This window comes from Populus trichocarpa, chromosome 7 (assembly GCF_000002775.5).
Source record: "Populus trichocarpa isolate Nisqually-1 chromosome 7, P.trichocarpa_v4.1, whole genome shotgun sequence".
In the NCBI taxonomy this organism is placed as follows: domain Eukaryota; kingdom Viridiplantae; phylum Streptophyta; class Magnoliopsida; order Malpighiales; family Salicaceae; genus Populus; species Populus trichocarpa.
This window is the reverse complement of record NC_037291.2, coordinates 10,534,875-10,552,405: the sequence shown is the minus strand read 5'-3', so window position 1 is coordinate 10,552,405 and position 17,531 is coordinate 10,534,875. Positions and strand designations below refer to the sequence as shown.

The 17,531-nt window shown below is 33.6% G+C and overlaps 1 protein-coding gene across 9 annotated transcripts; it reads left to right on the top strand.

The window, feature by feature from the left end:
- Positions 1 to 14,248: 14,248 nt before the first annotated feature.
- On the top strand, positions 14,249 to 17,463 carry LOC7457130 (F-box/kelch-repeat protein SKIP6). Of its 9 annotated transcripts, XR_008059676.1 has the most exons (5): positions 14,249 to 15,448; positions 16,117 to 16,236; positions 16,322 to 16,411; positions 16,517 to 16,643; positions 16,740 to 17,463. XR_008059676.1 is itself a non-coding variant. In XM_052454409.1 (2 exons), the coding sequence occupies exon 1, from the start codon at positions 14,339 to 14,341 to the stop codon at positions 15,425 to 15,427; it is 1,089 nt and encodes a 362-aa protein (XP_052310369.1). In that variant the 5' UTR covers positions 14,249 to 14,338; the 3' UTR covers positions 15,428 to 15,448; positions 16,740 to 17,463. The 9 variants fall into 9 exon arrangements, 2 of the variants coding, with proteins under 2 accessions (XP_052310369.1, XP_052310370.1); XR_008059679.1 differs by lacking the exons at positions 16,117 to 16,236; positions 16,322 to 16,411 and having other exon boundaries at positions 16,745 to 16,804; positions 16,893 to 17,463; XR_008059678.1 differs by lacking the exons at positions 16,117 to 16,236; positions 16,322 to 16,411 and having other exon boundaries at positions 16,740 to 16,804; positions 16,893 to 17,463.
- Positions 17,464 to 17,531: the final 68 nt, after the last annotated feature.

Sequence of the window (17,531 nt, the reverse complement as noted above, 5' to 3'; positions counted from 1 at the left end):
AGACTCGCACCCACTCGATTTACAACTACATATTTGACTTTAGAATGTCTGAATGATTATAAAATACAGCTGATGACTATGTTTACTTCTAAATAGTGGAGGTCATGTAGGTTTTCAAGAATAGAAGAGGGGAAACGAATCCAAAGTTGTGTTTTGGATGACACGTTTTGGCATGATATCATTATATGTAAGATAATATATCCTCTAATTAAAGTTCTTTGATTAGTTGATTCAAAAGAGAAATCAACTATAAGTTTTATATATGAAGCAAATGATCAAGTAAAAGAGAAGACACAAGTAAATTTTAGTTTTGTAAAAACAAGGTATTTATCTTGCTAATTGTTTATTTCACATGTTATCGTCTGCTAATATGAATGTCTTTAAAGAGATACTTCCAATGGAGCTTTGCCTACATTGTAATGATATTCTTATTAATTTTTTTGTAGTTATATACCTATATTGAATATTGTTGGCGCGAGATAGGAACTTCAACTCCACAAATCTTTATATGCAACAACTTATTATTTGAATCCTCATTATTATTATAATTTTAATTTTAAGGTTAATGTCAACATTAAAATTGGATTATATCAATGCTTAGAAAGGATGGTGCCTAGTGCAATTGAAATGTGCAAAATTGACTTACAACTTAAACAAAGGGTTACTTGGCATTGAGGTTACCAAGACAGCAAGGGATAAAAAAAACTCCAGCTCAGTGGTGGGATTTTTATGGTGATGAATGTCTAGAATTTCAAAGGTTTGCAATACGAGTTCTAAGCTTGACTTGCACTTCATTTGGATGTAAACGTATCTGGAGTGCATTTGAGATGGTGAGTTTTTTTTTTATCATATTTTTTTTAATGTTTAAATATTTGATAAGAATCTTATAAGTTATAAATTTGAATTTCTTATTTAGGTTCATACAAAACAAAAAAATCATTTGCACCAGAAAAAAAAATGAATGACTCGGTATTTGTAATGTGCAATCTGAAATTGAATGCAAACCAAGTCAAAAACCAAGTTGGTGATTTTGGTGTAGTTTTAGATGATCTCTTATCTCATGATGATTGGATAATTAAGGTAGAAAAACATGATGGTTCATCAAACTTTGATTTGCTTGGTGTTATTGATAATGCAACATAAAGAAAAAATGTTAAAGAAGATGAAAGTGACGAAGAAAAAAATTCTTATGATGCTTATATAGAGAGTCATGGTACTAGAGATGATTTCGAGATTCAAATTGATGTCAATCCAGAGAATTCAAAGAGTTTTGAGTTAAAAAAACATTGGCAATATTAGTGTTGGTACTAGTAGTACACTAATGCTTACAATATTGGTGTTGTTACTAGTAGTGACACTAATAATCCTCTAGATGGTAATGTTATTGATGAATGTTTGAGGAACAATGAGGAAAATAAAAGCAATGAAGCTAGTTTTAATTTACATGACACACTAACAAATTGTTTGTTTTAAGCTTGTTAATTGTTAATTAATGAAAATCTATAGACATAAATAATTGTATTGTATTTTTATTTGACCCGTGTATTTTAAGGTACTTGAACTATGTATAAATTTTTATTTGACCCGTGTATTTTAAGGTACTTGAACTATGTATGAAAAAAAATTTCCTAATGATTTTACAATCTGTTTTACAATCCAATTTCATATTTTATTTTTCATGTCGTGTCAAAAAAATTTTTTTGACAACCTTGACAATACTTATATGTATAATTTTTTAAATTTGCATAAGAAAAGAAAAGTTAGAAATGCAAAAACACTCCTCATGTTATGAATTTTTATTAAAAACAATTAGTTTTTAAATTAAGCAAATTCATTATAAAGTCCAACAAGTCTTTAACAAGTCCAAGCTAACAAAGTTCTGACAAGGTTTCTTTTAGCTCATTCTTGCATCAAAAGGGCTCAACCTTATAGTCAAGGAATTTGATTCTTCAAGAAATCTTAGTTTGAGTCACTGAAGTTTAAACCAGTATCAACTTACATCACTAGAATTCAAACCAGTATCAAGAATTTTAAGCTCAAAGCATTAGAATTCAATCTAGTATTGAAAATGTGATCTTGCATCACTGAAATCCAAACTAGTATCAAGAAGTTTAAACTTGAGTTATTGGAATTAAAAAAAAATACAAAAAATGTGATCTTGCATCACTCAAATTCAAATCGATACCAAGAAGTTTAAACTCGAGTCATTGGAATTCAAACCAGTACCAGAAGTGTGATCTTGCATCACTGGAGCTCAAACTAGTACCAAGAAGTTTAAGCCTGGGTCACTGGAATTCAACCTAGTACAAAAAATATAATGTTACATAATTGGAGTGCAAACTAGTATAATGAGATTATCGTGTATAGCTGGAATTCAAACTAGCATTAGAAAGTATCCTTGTGTCACTAGAATTTAACCTAATACCAAGAAATAATCTTGTGGAATAATTCAACAAATTTCAGGAGATGTAATCTCACGTTAGACTTTAGCCCATTTCAAGAATCTTACTATTTCAGAAGTTAAGTCTCGTGTCACTAGAATTCAACCTAGTTCTAAGAAATTCATTCTGCTATATAATTCCACCTATAATAGGATAAATCTTATCCTATTATCAGAAGTTTTCAATTCAACAATCATGATGGTCAAGTAATTCATTACTTTTAATTGGATAGGTTACCTCTTGAAATGACCAAATTTAAAAATTACTAGGTAAGTCACCTCTTGAAATAACCAAATTGCAAAATTTCTAAAAACAATTACGAGGTAGGTCGCTTCTTGATTTGATAAAAAAAAAATCAAACTTTTCTAGTGGGATTACCTTTCAACTCTAATGCTTTTCGATTTTTTTTTCATAAATACCATTTTTGTTTACAAGCTTATTAGACAAAGCCTGTAAAAAAAATATTTTTCATGGCTTTGAATTGTAAACTTTACCTTAGACGCAATATGCATGGCTGCTTGATTATCACAATAAAGAGTCATGGGAATACTGCATGGATAGCCTAGATCGGTTAGAAGGTGTTTAAGCCATACAAGCTCACATGCCGCTGATGCCATAGCGCGATATTCAACCTCAGCGCTAGAACGAGCCACCACATTCTGTTTTTTACTTTTCCATGAAACTAGGTTACCACCAACGAACATACAATATTTTGTAGTTGAGCTACGATCAAGAGCATTGCCCGCCCAATCAGAATTAGAGTATCCCATAATATTCGTATGTCCGTTATTATTCATAACGATACCACGACCAATAGATCCTTTCAAATATCGAAGAATGCGTTTCACCATTCCTAGGTGTTGAATGGTTGGGGCATGCATGTGTTGACTGACAAGGCTAACAGCAAACGCAATGTCGGGTCGCGTGATGGTTAAATATATAAGCTTTCCGACAAGTTTCTGATAGTTGCTAGGAGAATCAAGAGCTTTCCCATCAGATTCCAATTTTAATTTGCTATCTAGTGGAGTGGCCGCAGACTTAAAATGTAGCAAATTAGCATCTTGATGCAAGTCCACAATGTATTTTCGTTGATTTAGAAATAACCCTTTGCTAGAGGTTGCCATTTCAATTCCAAGGAAATACTTCAAATGCCCAAGATCTTTGATTGGAAATTGGAGCTGAAGATTCTTTTTCAACAGAGCAATAGAATCATTGTTATTACCCGTGATGATGAGATCATCCACGTATATAAGAACCATGAGATTGTCATTTGTGTTGAGTTGAACATACAGGGAAAAATCAGCTGAACTCTTTTTAAAACCGAGAGCTTCAAGTGCAGTACTTAGTTTAACATGCCACGCATGAGGAATTTGTTTCAACCCATAAATAGATTTATATAGGTGACAAACAATTATGGAATCTCCACCTTGAGGGTGTCCTGGTGGAAGGTTCATAAAGACTTTTTTTTCAAGATCTCCGTGCAGGAATGTGTTTTTAATGTCCATCTGTGACATCTCCCACCCATTGTTGATAGCTACAAATAAAAAAACTCTGACAGTGGTCATTTTGGCAACTGGAGCGAATGTCTCCTTGTAATCAATGCCAAATTTTTGAGTAAATCCTTGAGCAACAAGACGAGCTTTGTGTCGATCAATCGAACCATCTGAATTGAATTTCGTTTTGAATATCCAGCGGCTCCCAACAGCATGTTTTCCATGAGGAAGAGGAGTTATACTCCAAGTTTTGTTTTCCTCGAGTGCTGCTAGTTCTTCTGCCATAGCCTTTTTCCATATACCTTGAGATTGAGCTTCTTGAAAGTTTTTTGGTTCATGAACACTGGAGATCGCTGTAAGGAAAGCTGTGTGCAGAGGTGATAGTCTTCGATAAGTCAGGAATTTATTAATTGGGTACCTGACTGTATAAGCAGCATAATCTTGCAGTTTGGAAGGAGGATGACGAGTCCGTGGTGGATTACATCGCAAAGGTATTGCTCTATTTTGAATATTGGATAATTGACTTTTCATGGAGTCGATAATACCTGTTGGGAAAACATTATCAGAAGACTCCTCGTTGTTATCAGAAGCAGCCATATGGGATATTGAGTTTGTAGTCAGATCCGTAGCTGGTTTGAGCAACTCAGTAGAATTCTCACTGTTAGGGTCAGCACGGAGTAAGGGAAAAAACTCCTGGAGGATCTCTTCTTGACTAGTGCCTTCAAAATAAGGACTAGTTTCAACAAATCGAACATCTCTAGAGATGTATAGCTTCTTGGATTTAGGCTCATAACACTTGTACCCCTTCTTAGTTTGAGAGTAACCCAAGAATATGCATTTAACAGCTCTAGGATCAAGTTTATCACGTTGAGTAGCTGGTAAATGTACGTAGCAAGTACAACCAAATACTTTAAGGTATAACACATCTTGTACTTTATCCTACAAAACCTCAAGAGGACATTTGAAATCCAGCACTCGGCTGGGTAAGCGATTTATAAGATGAGTGGCAGTAAGCACTCCATAAGACCAAAATGATTTAGGAACATTCATTTGGAGCATTATGGCGCGAGTTTTATCTATCAGATCATGATTTTTCCGTTCAGCAATTCCATTTTGTTGTGGCGTGCTGACACAACTAGTCTGATGCAATATGCCATTAGAGTTTAGGTAGTTTGTCATATTATGAGACATATATTCTAAGCCATTATCAGTACGTACAATTTTAATTTTGGCAGAAAATTGAGTAGTGACCAATTTATGGAAATATTTGAAATATTCAAATACTTCACATTTAGATTTTAATAGATAAACCCAAGTAACTCTGGAGAAATCATCAATAAAGGTTACAAAGTATTTAAAATCATCAAGGGAAGAGGAGAAAGGTCCCCAAACATCTGAATGTACAATTTCAAATATCTGAGTAGTTTGAGTCACTGATGATTTGAAAGGAAGCCTAGATGACTTAGAAAAATGACAAATTTCACAATCAAGAGTTCCTTTAGGTAAAACTGGAGATATATTATTAAAGACAGCGGCTGAAGGATGGGCTAGACGGCGATGCCAAAGTAGATGCTCATTGACAGGAGTAGACATAGCTTGGAAACCTTTAGAAATTTGAGAATCATGAGTGAAGTAATAAAGTCCATGTAAATGGAATCCTTCACCAATCATCTTCTTGGTGACGAGGTCCTGAAAGATAACCTTGTAAGGAGAGAATATAACTTCACAATTAAGTGAGGAGGTTAACCTTTTTACAGAAAGTAGCTGGAAAGGAAATAAAGGAACATAAAGAACATCAGACTCGACAATATACGACAACAATTTCATTTTTCCCTTACCCTTTACAGGAGCACCTTTCCCATTTGCTACAGAGACAAACGCAGGAGTGGAAAGAATAGAGAAATCAGAGAAATTGGTCAATTTATTAGACATATGATCAGTGGCACCAGAATCAATAACCCGTAGATTATGACAACTACCAATCTCTAATGCAGTCATAAAAGCAAGAAAAATACCCTAACTAGTTTCAGACTTTGCATCAGCTAGGAATCCTGCAAATTGACTGAGAATAGTTGCAGGTTGATTCTGTCCTCCACTTTGGGTTGTTCCCTGACCGTGCTTGTCTTGCAGGTAACTTGTGAATTCATTCAATAATGCAACAGGGCTAGAAGTAAATGATTCACTGAGTCGTCAAATTTGCTTTATGTAGAGTAGCTTGCTTCCCTTTGTGATCTTTCATAAATTTCGGTTTAATCTCTGGGTGCAGACTCCAACACCGATCAATTGTATGTCCAATGTTGTGGCAATGTTGACATTTGAGATTTGGTTGTTTGCCTTTATAGGTTTTTCCTTCAGAGAATGGACGTGCAAGATATGCACGAACATCAGGATGACTTGGACCAGTGGTACAAGACATGACTTTTCGACGAACTTCTTCATGTTGGATTGTGGCACACACATTTTGAAAGGAAGGAAGATCAGAGTTCATCAGAATGTGGCTTTTTAGGTCCTCAAAATCAGGATTGAGGCTGGCTAATAATTGGAAGATACGGTCTTCTTCAGTTTGTTTTCTTAGGATAGCAGCGTCTACAGTGTGTGGTCTCAAAATCTCCAATTCACTCCACAGCCTTTTTAAGTTTCCCAATAAACTAACAAAAGGTTTTCCATTTTGATTAATTTTGGAAATGTCTTGATGAATTTGAAAGATTCAGGCAGCGTTGTTTTGGTTTCCATACATATCACGAATAGCATTCCAAAGATCCAAAGATGATTCAGAGTAACTGAAAATTTCGGCAAGATTGCGCTCCATTGAATTTAGGATCCAAGATATAACTAATTGATCCTTTGATAACCAAGCCTCATGCTCCAGTGAACCAACTTCAGGAGATTTAATCGTGCCATTGATAAATCCTAATTTTGATCTTCCACCTAGAGCAATTGTGATTGCCCTTGACCAAGAAAGGTAATTAAATTCATTCAACAACATGGAGCTCAATTTATGAGCAGTGCTGATATCAACATCAGAGGCGTTGGATAAGGAGGTAACTATCTCCTTTGTTCCTCCAGCTATATCATGACTTTCATATTCAGCCATGATAACAAAACAGAGGAGAGAATTACGCAATGAAGAGAGATCACAGCTCTGATACCATCACAAGAAAAAAAATGATAGAAAACTAAAGCTATTGCAAATGTTGTTTTAATCTTCTGTTTAACTCAAATGATGAAAATGTAGACGAAATTATGCAAAATCAATACTTGGGTACAGTTGCTGGAAGCATAGGTGTCATTCCCATCTGCAGATTTTCTTAGGAGTTTTGAGTGATTTTCTTTTGGATTGCATCTTCCTAGATAAGAATCTTCTTTTGATCTTCAATGAAAAAGTTGATGATCATTACATACCCTCTCAAAGTCCCGGTTCAATTCGGAAGAAAGCATTTCTATAAACCTTCTCAGCTAAACCAGTTGCATCATGTACGTTCAGCCTTTATGCCTTATCCCATGTTGCCATGCTTTTGAAATTACAATGTCATAATGGTTAATGAGCATATTTGTTATCAAATTAAAAATGTGATTTATTTATTTTTTAGATCAAAATTTTATTGGAATTTAATCTCAACATATGCTCTTTAATATAAAATATTAACATGATTTAAACAAGTTATAAGTAAATAAAAAATTGATCATAAAGAACTCTTAATTGATATGTTTTGGTAAAATTAAAAATTCTCTTAAAACTTCTATCCCATATAGAAAAGAAATAAAATTTTCTTGTTGTTTATAAAGTGAAAATTTGGAAAGTTAAAATTATACTCAAAGATTACCTAAACTTTTAGAGGAGATATGTCTTAAGTGAAGTGGGCTTTAGGCTTAAACTCACACGCGCTAACTTAAGATTGAGTTTGAATTAATTGTAAAACTAAAATTTGGACTTAGGCATGGTTTAAGAATAATTATTTCTTTCAACCCATGAATGTTAACAGTCTATTCCAGAAGTATTTTATGGTGGCTAATCAAAAGTTAAATAATATGAATTAATTGTTTAATATTTTAGCTTTCAAAATTCACTATATAAAAAAAAAAAGAGGTGAAGAAAGCTTCCAAAATTTACTATAAAAAGGGTCACCTTATATTTTTGTGTTTTTTTTTATGCTTTGATATTTATTTCAAATTTAAAGCCATGTTATTGAGGGATATTTGAGTTACATAATATTTAGTTCAAAGACCTTGATTGGAAGTGCATCTAAACCAAGATGGTGGTGTTGGAATCTTAAGAGTCATATTACAAACATTCTAGTTGCACAAATGAAAAGTAATAATTAAACCTTAAGGACAAAGAACTCATATTTGACAACAACAAAATTTTTATTACTTTAAGATGCTTCAACAAGTAAACACTCTTTTTTTTTTTAATTTAAGCATAGTTATTTTTATTATTAGCATGCATGCTAAGACTTTAATTTTACATCAATTGCAAGTATTATATAGTCCATTGAAAATCTCATTATGATTTTCTATAAATTGTTTTTCATCTACTTGTTATAATCCCTTATCCAACCTAATTATACAATAACAACATAACTTATTAAAACCACAACCACAACAATAAATACTTAATTAAAAAAATATATGATGCATTATAAAGGAACAACAAATATCTTAATTACACAATATTAATTTTAATACACAATGATGTTTTACATATAAAATCAGTTCAAAATCTTTTTCTTCAGAATCCTCCTCGTCTTCATCTTCATCATCGTCATGTCTATTATCATATTCTTCATTTAATTAAAGCTGGTTAATCTCATCAACTTTATTATGTCTATTGGTACTCAATATATCATACCAACATCAATATAAGTATGCTTAGCAATATGAAAATTTGAATTTTCTCCTAACTCAATAGATAGAGCAACTCGATATGGATCAATTAACTCATCTAATTGAAATACATCGTCTCTCATTGTTACTTTATCATTACCATCTTTAACAACTTTGAAATGACTTTTAGGTTTAGTTTTCACAACGAATAACCAATAAACTCTATTACTATAATTTGTAAAGGAATGAGTATATGTGTAATACACTTGTTGGTACTGTTTGGTAAAAACAAAAACATTATTTATGTTGTCAAGTCTATATTTTTTTATTAATTTTGACCAAACCATGGTAAGAATCTACTATAATTCCTCTATTGGTATCATATCAATATCATTTTAATAAAAAGATTGTATTTTATGCCTTATTATATTGCAACTCAATCACCTCTTCTAATTTACAATAATAATTAACATCAAACTCATTGGAAGTTGATTCTTTAATACAAACCCCGCTAATATAAGTATTTTTACCCTCACCATACTCTTCAGTATGAAAGGCATATCCATTAATAAAATATTTGTTATAACATATATCTTTCTTTCTGATATGATCAAAGTAAAGGTTAAACAAGAAAATTTGGATTCTAGTATAATTGTGCATATTGTCTAGTTTTATGCTATCAAATACAACTCTCAATTCAACCATTAAGTTGGGCTAAAATTAAACTACCAGACATATTGTTCTACATTAGGTTTAACTTTCAGCTCGATCCAATGGTTGGATTGAAAATTATATATTGGGTTAAAATTTTAGATCAATTGGAGTTCAGAAATGTCTTGTGATACAGGTTAGTAGAAGCAATACATATATATATATATATTCAACTTTTTATTTGAAAAAAATTCTTTTTCTCGTACTACAAGGATATTCAATAACTTATTTTTAGGAGTTTCCTAGTTCTAAAAGATCTTTAATAGGCAATAACATAGTTTCCAAGTGTGACAATGATTCCTTTAATGTTCTAAAATCCTTTTCTTATAAGGATTCCTTATCTATCCTATCTACACAAGAAAAAAAAAAGGGTTGGTGGTATTTAAAAAAAAAATTTATAAGGATTTCTTATTCATCCCAGTTACATAAGAAAAGAAGGGTTGATAATATTTAATGACAAAATATTTTAGGAGTTTCCATATCCTATAAGGAATCTAAAGGGTAACAATTATTACAAAAATTTCCATAGGGTTTGTATCCTTTCTTTGTGTAGTTAGGATAAATAAATAATCCTTTTAATAAGAAAGGGATTTTGGAACATTAAAGGAATCCTTGCCACTCTTAAAAATTATATTGTTGCCCATTAAAGATCCTTGCAGAACTATGAAACTCCAAAAAAATAAGTTGTTTAATATCCTTGCATTATAAGAAAAAAAATCCTCTCCAAATAGAAAGTTTACAAGTCAAAAGAAAACAAATAACAAAATCCATATTGCATCTATTGTCTTATATTACAAGACATTTTGAACTTCAATTGAATTACAATTTTAACCTAATATATATAAATATATCTAGAAACTCCTAGTAAAATTTCAGCTTATCTGAATTCAATGTTTGACAAATATCTTCTTGTTATTGCATTCTTTGACAATCATCATCCAAGATAGAAAAATATTGATAAATTCTCACTCGAAGACATTTCACCATCAATATCGTATCTTGGGATGCGGTTGATTCTTGTTCTCAAGTGAGACTTAGAATAATATAAGATATATGTTGAAATCTCTTCAATAATATAAGCTTCACATATCGAAGCCTCAACATGCATCTTATTTTTTACCCTATTTTTTAAGTTGAATAAGTATCTGCATAGAAGTAAATAGAGATTGAATAACCAAATGTTTTTTTTAAAATATAGATGATTATTTAGGATGCATATAATCTCTAACCTCTTGAATGGATACATTCATTTATATTGCATAGGACCTCTAACTTTTTTCTCATATGCTAAATATATGGGCTAATGCTCTATTGAGTCGACAAAAAGAAAGGAAAGATCATCGAGATTATCTCACTAATGTTGATTTCAAGTTGCTCTATGTGTTTGATATGCAACTTATTTGAGCAAATATCTCTGAAAAATGACTAGTATCCTTGAATGCATCTTATATCTTTTTTAACAATAAATCCCTATAAGCAATGAAATGAGCTTTTGCATAAACATATAACAATCATGACTTTTCATTCATTCAATATTCATTCCTTCAAATTCACCAATCTAATTATTTTCAAGGCATATCTATTAGAAAATCATGGACTCTTAACTCATTTGTAAATAAGAAATTATGTATTCTTGTATAAGATAAATATGGTTTTGGGCTTTATGACATAATTTTTGCCAATTCCACATAACATAGGTCTAACATGCTTGTCAGACCTAAGATGCTAGACTTAGGCAGCTTGGGTCAGCATCTTGGGTTAGTGTGGTTGCCAGACCCATGGTGCTTGGGTGTGGTATGGGCGCTTGAGCTTAACGTGGTTGCCAGACCCAAGGCTATTGGGTTTGGAATGGTTGCCAGACCCAAGTACCTTAGGTCTGACGCTTAGAATTTGCATAATTTTTGTGAGCCAAGCAAAGGTAATGGTTTTGTCAAAGATCAAAATACTCGTGCAAATATGTTGAATGGTCTCTGGACATCTAACTAATAATTTCTTGTGAACTTCTGATGAATTGTTAAGAAAAAAACAATAAATACCTCTGTCAAACACTGCTAAATTTCAATAAATAGATGCAAAATTTAAGCTAAACTATGTTATGTCGATACCAATTGTTCTTTGCAAATTCAACATTAATCTTGCAAAATATCACAAAAATAAGGTAATGATTTAACCATAATAAGCTAATGAACGCCAAGAAAAGAGTTTCTAGATCATGGTAAAAATAAAGCAGTGTTGAGGCAAATAACAAACTAAAAATTCCTTTCCAAAAGTGAGGGTCAAAATCCATTTCGAGCTAGTTGCCTTGCGTGAATCAGGTAAGCCGGGCTAGTACGTCGAACCTGTGAATTGGATTATAGACTCCACTATGATTATAATTTTTTTTTAATCTACTTTTTCTTTAACTACATGATAACAAAAATAGATGATTGCAAAATCAAACATCAACTCAATACCGATTTATTTTTTTAGATCACGATAATCTCATAAAAGGCAAAATGAAACCAATTATAAAACTGAATTTCCAATTAATCTAGTATCTAAGGATGAATATAACATCAAATGATGAATTATCACCATTATTACTATAACAATTACTATTCTTATCGTTATTATTATCATTACTAATATTATCACTATTTTTATAGCTACCACCATTACTACTATCATCAATAAATAATATCATAATTGTTATTAGTATTATTATTGTGATCACTATCATTATCATTATTATCATTGTTATTATTATTGTTGTTTATATTATTGTTATAATTATTATCACCGTCACTATAACTAATATTATCATTATTTTTATTCTTATTACTATCATAATAATTATTATTATTACTGTTACAACCACAATTATTGTTGTTGTTGTTGTTGTTATTGCCTTCGCTCCGCCGCGATATTTTGTTTTATGTCATTGCGCTGAACTTAGTTCATGTTTGTGCTAAATATGTAAGATAACATAAACTTCAACAGCTAATAATGTAAAGAGAAATTAACACAAACCATAAGTAGTAACATAGATAGAAAGGTTTTAAGATGTAGAGGAGTTAATACACAACCAAGACAACAAGAGTGAAATCCAAATAAAAATCAAAGCTTGTCCATTGCAATTTTTGCCAAGTCCACATAACATGAGTTCAACATGTTTGTCAGACCCAAGATGTTGGACTCATGTAGCTTGGGTCTGGCTTGGTTGCTAGACCCATGACGCTTGGGTCTAGCATGGGCATTTGAGCCTGGAATGGTTGCTAGACCCAAGACGTTTGGGTCTGAAATGGTTGTCAGACCTAAATAGCTTGGGTCTGACGTCCAGGATTTGCATAATTTTCATGAGCCAGACAAAGGTAATGGTTTTGTTGAGGACTAAAATACTCATGCAAATGTGTTGAATGGTCTCAAAATATTTAACTAATAATTCCTTGTAAACTTCTAATGTATTATTAAGAAAAAAAATAACAAATACCTATGCTAAACACTACTGTATTTCAATAAATAGATGCAAAATTTAAGTTAAACTCTGCTATGTTGATACCAATTATTAGATACATGCTCGCACTTTTGTAACTTTAAAAAACTCTAATTAAAAATAAAGAAAAATTACTCTTGCAAGTTCTCTTATTAACAACGCAAGGATATACTTATTGTCCTCCAATAAAAATGTTAATTCAACATACTCAAAGTTCTCTTGTTCTGCCCATTAATTTGTTGTCCGAACTTTCAGTTACCCATCTCTAATCCTCCTAATATTATTAAAAAAACAATAAAAACATGTTAGATCTTTGAAAAAGATACCACCTTTGATGTTAGAACTCATAAAATCCACTACTTTTCATTAAAAATTTATGGGTTTGATGGTGAGATCAAAAATGTTCTCATTAGATACATCTATTTTGTTAATGGAAGAATAATTAATTACATCAAAGTCTCAGACAAAAACAAACCACATAATTTTCTCACCATTAATCATACCATAAAATTCCACACTCTTTTTGTTGTTTTCTTCTCTCCGTCATGACTATGTCCTCTTCTCTGTTAATTTGGTGCCTTGTTCTCTTCTATTTCTTCTGTCGATTTGGTTGAGAAGAAAGAGAATGACTGAACATAGGAAGCACTATTTTCATCCTTTCTTTGCAGTTTCCTATCGTTCGATTCACTTTCAGTTTCTTCATGATCTGAGTTGTAACAAATTAAAAGAAAAAGAAAAAGAAGAAACAATGAATAAGAAGAAAAGAAAAGTCAAATAAACATTTTTCCGCTTACTATAAGATGAGAAATTAAATTGAAATTAATATTATAATCCACAGTAAAAGATCTATTGATCCACATAATTTTCCCACACTACTTAGTTTTTGTTATAATTTTATATTAGAATGTTTTAAAACACTTCAAATACAATTTAGATAATAAAATCCAAATAAATTATAAAATTTATAATCATATCAACATACGGAATTAAAAAAATTAATGTTTTTGCTCCCTCTGTGGTCTCAGGTTCAAGCCATGTGGTTGCTCATATGATGGCCACTGGAGACTTACATGGTCGTTAACTTCAGGGCCCGTGGGATTAGTCGAGGTGCGCACAAGCTGGCCCAGACACCCACGTTAAACTAAAAAAAAAAAATTAATATTCATTTTTTAAATAAATTTTAAAGAATAAAGAAACAAAACAATAGCAATATAGCAATTAACAGTGAAATTGTTTCCCAATCCAACAATGTCTTCCAAGTTCAATGCCCGTTTCTTTATAATATTATATAATACTAATATCTCACTCTGATGGAATCTTAACTACCGGTGCTCCATTTTAAATCCTAGGTCTCAACAACAGCACGCGCGCACAACTCCCAAGCCAAACCCACCGCCATGTCAACGACCACCACCACCGAATCACCATCAACACCACCGCAAATCCTAATACCCTCCCTCCCAAACGACATCGCCTTAAACATCTTAGCCCGCATCCCAAGGTCCTATCACCCACGACTTACCCTCGTCTCCAAACCTTTCCGTTCCATCCTTTCCTCCCCTCTACTCTACACAACTCGCTCCCTCCTCAATACCTCTCAACACTTTCTCTACCTTTCCCTCCGCATCCCCACCACAACTTCCCTGCAGTGGTTCACGCTCTATCCAGACCAGACAAAGAATTCCTTAATTCCACTCACTCCCGCACCTTCCCCTCTCGTGGGCTCCGCTTTCGCCGCTGTGGGACCCAAGATTTATGTCATCGGTGGCTCGATCAATGACATCCCGTCCCCCCACGTGTGGGCACTGGACTGCCGGTCCCACACGTGGGAGGCTGTCCCTAGCATGAGAATTTCGCGTGAGTTTGCTGCTGCTGGGGTTGTGGATGGGAGAATTTATGTGATTGGCGGTTGCGTGGTGGACACGTGGGCGAAGTCGAGGAATTGGGCGGAGGTTTTTGATCCGAAAACGGAGAGGTGGGATTCTGTTGATAGTGGAAAGGATGATTTGTTACGCGAAAAATGGATGCACGGAAGTGCTGTAGTGAACGAGAGAATTTATGTGATGGCGGATAGGAATGGGGTTGTTTATGAGCCGAAAACGAAGAGATGGGAGAGTGTGGAGAGTGAATTGGATTTAGGGTGGAGAGGGAGAGCATGTGTGGTTAATGGGATCTTGTATTGTTATGATTATGTGGGAAATATTAGGGGTTTTGATGTGAGGAATGGGGCTTGGAAGGAGCTGAGGGGGGTTGAAAAGGAGTTGCCGAGGTTTTTGTGTGGTGCCACAATGGCGAATGTAGGTGGGAAGTTGGTGGTGGTTTGGGAAAGAAAAGGGAATGTGAAGGAAATGGAGGTATGGTGTGCGGAAATTGAGGTGGAGGAGAATGGAGAGGGGGAGTTGCGGGGGAGGGTTGAGTGGTGTGATGTTGTTCATAAGGTTCCCATTGGGTCGTCTATTGTTCATTGTTTGGCTGTTTCGATGTGAGGATCTATCGCAGCGCACCAAGTATGTTTATTGTTATTGCTGTTGTTTTTAGCTGTTCATTTGGTCTTTTGTGTGTGCTCTTTGCAATTCAAATGTTCTCATGAACACATATGTTAATTTGTTAACTTGATGTGATGCTTGATTTGTCGGGTCTGTAAAGTAAGCTTCCATGCACATGAAATAAATACATGTACATTTCAGCTAAATTTTACAGTTATTTTTGCTTCTGCAAATTATGAAATTAGTTTTGAGAGGGAGAGGTGTTGGGAAATGGTTAGTTAATTTACAACCTATACAAACAATCAGGGAAAACATACTTTAACTATGTCCTCAATTGTTATGTTTCTCTATGTATGCCAGTCATTTCACCCAAAGTGTTGGCAGGGCACAAATTATTTTGGCTTCTGCAAATTATCAAATTTGTGTTGAGAAGGAGATAAATGGAGAAATGGTTAGTTAATTTACGATCTATACAGACAATTGTAAATATTTCTTGTTTCTCGAGGAATGGCAATCAATTCACCTAATATGATGGTAGAGCGCAAATTATAATGCAGCTTTCATGTCATAATGATATGTATGACAATTTATTGAAACATCTTATCAAAACACTTGCTCTAGTGGCTCTCTTGCCTTATTCCACTTGTTCAACTTGAGTAACAACTTTTTGGTCACTGGCAATGGGAAAGCATAAGAAGAACAGGGGATCACGACATGAAAAATTGCTTAGGAGATTCACTATTCTAAAATCAGCTAGGAGATGTTTCTTTCGTGGATAGGAGGAAGCACTTCAGGAGAGGATCAAGGATGTATGCATTAGGCCATATCCATTCTTACCATTTTTTTATATTTACATGGACAAGGAATTGATATTTGGCTCTTTTGTCACTTGAGTTTTGTGGCAAAGAAGACTAGAGGAAAGACACCATTTGAAAATTAGTCGTATATGTTCCTAAATTTTGACGGGATTGTGGATCCGACCAGGTATGACACATTGTGGTGAGAAGTACCTCTATCTTCATTTTTCATGTAGATCATCAAGTGAAGGTATAGTTACTATATCGTACCATTGTGCTTCATACTTGTCAGATCCACAATCCCATCAAGACTTTGGAGCACATATGACAGGTTCTCAGAATGGCCAATATTCATGGGGTGAGCGCGATATCTCAATGGCTCTTCTGGACAGTGTTTTAAGAACAGCGAATAATGATCTGTAATATTCTTCTGTCCTTTTCAATTGTTCCCGTGATTTTCTTGTTTCTGTTCCAAGCGTTCATTTTTTGAGATATTTTCTTCTTTCATATTGAAGTGCAGCGCATCGAGCACACAAATTATGATTGTTTATTAATCATACTCAGAGTACTGATCCCTGAGGTTAGAAGCCTGGAGAAAATTACAGAATTTAGACCTGTTAGTTTATTAAGCCTTGTATAAAATCATCTCAAAGAGTATTTGCTATCAGGCTTAAAACTTTTTACCAGAGATTTGGACAGCTAGCCATATGGAAAGATTGAATGGATGTCAGGGTTAACTTCGAGGATTTGTTATGGACAGTAATGGGTATGGAGGTTGTAGATCTGATGGGGTTCCTGTCTCGCTTCTTTGATGGAATAGAAATAGTGTAGCTTTTGGCAAACGAGTTCTGTCAGCACAAGAAATTGATTCAAAAGCTTTAGCATATCTGAAGGGTTTCCTTGAAGCTTGTGCTTTTCGAGAACCTACCATCCGCTCCTATTCTTGGGTTTATGAAGATGAATGATGGTGGGACGTGGGATGGAGACAGCGGAACTGCCGGATATGGTATTTTCTTTCATGGAAAAGGCGAGTTTCTGGCTGGTTTTTGAAAGAAAGATCTTCCTTAAAACATCGACTAAGAAGATATTACTGTTTTCGTCAATATCGACTACCAGATCAAACTGGGGGCAGCAATTTGGAAATGGAGGCCAAGCTTGTCGCTAGCTTATTCTGCATGCAAGTTTCTTTGGAAGTGCTCTCTTCTTGCAAGTGCTAAGACCCTAATCCGTACTGATCGAGTAAGCTATTTCTTACATGAAATACATTTAACATGCACTTTTAAAGAGCAGTAATAAGATAGTTATTC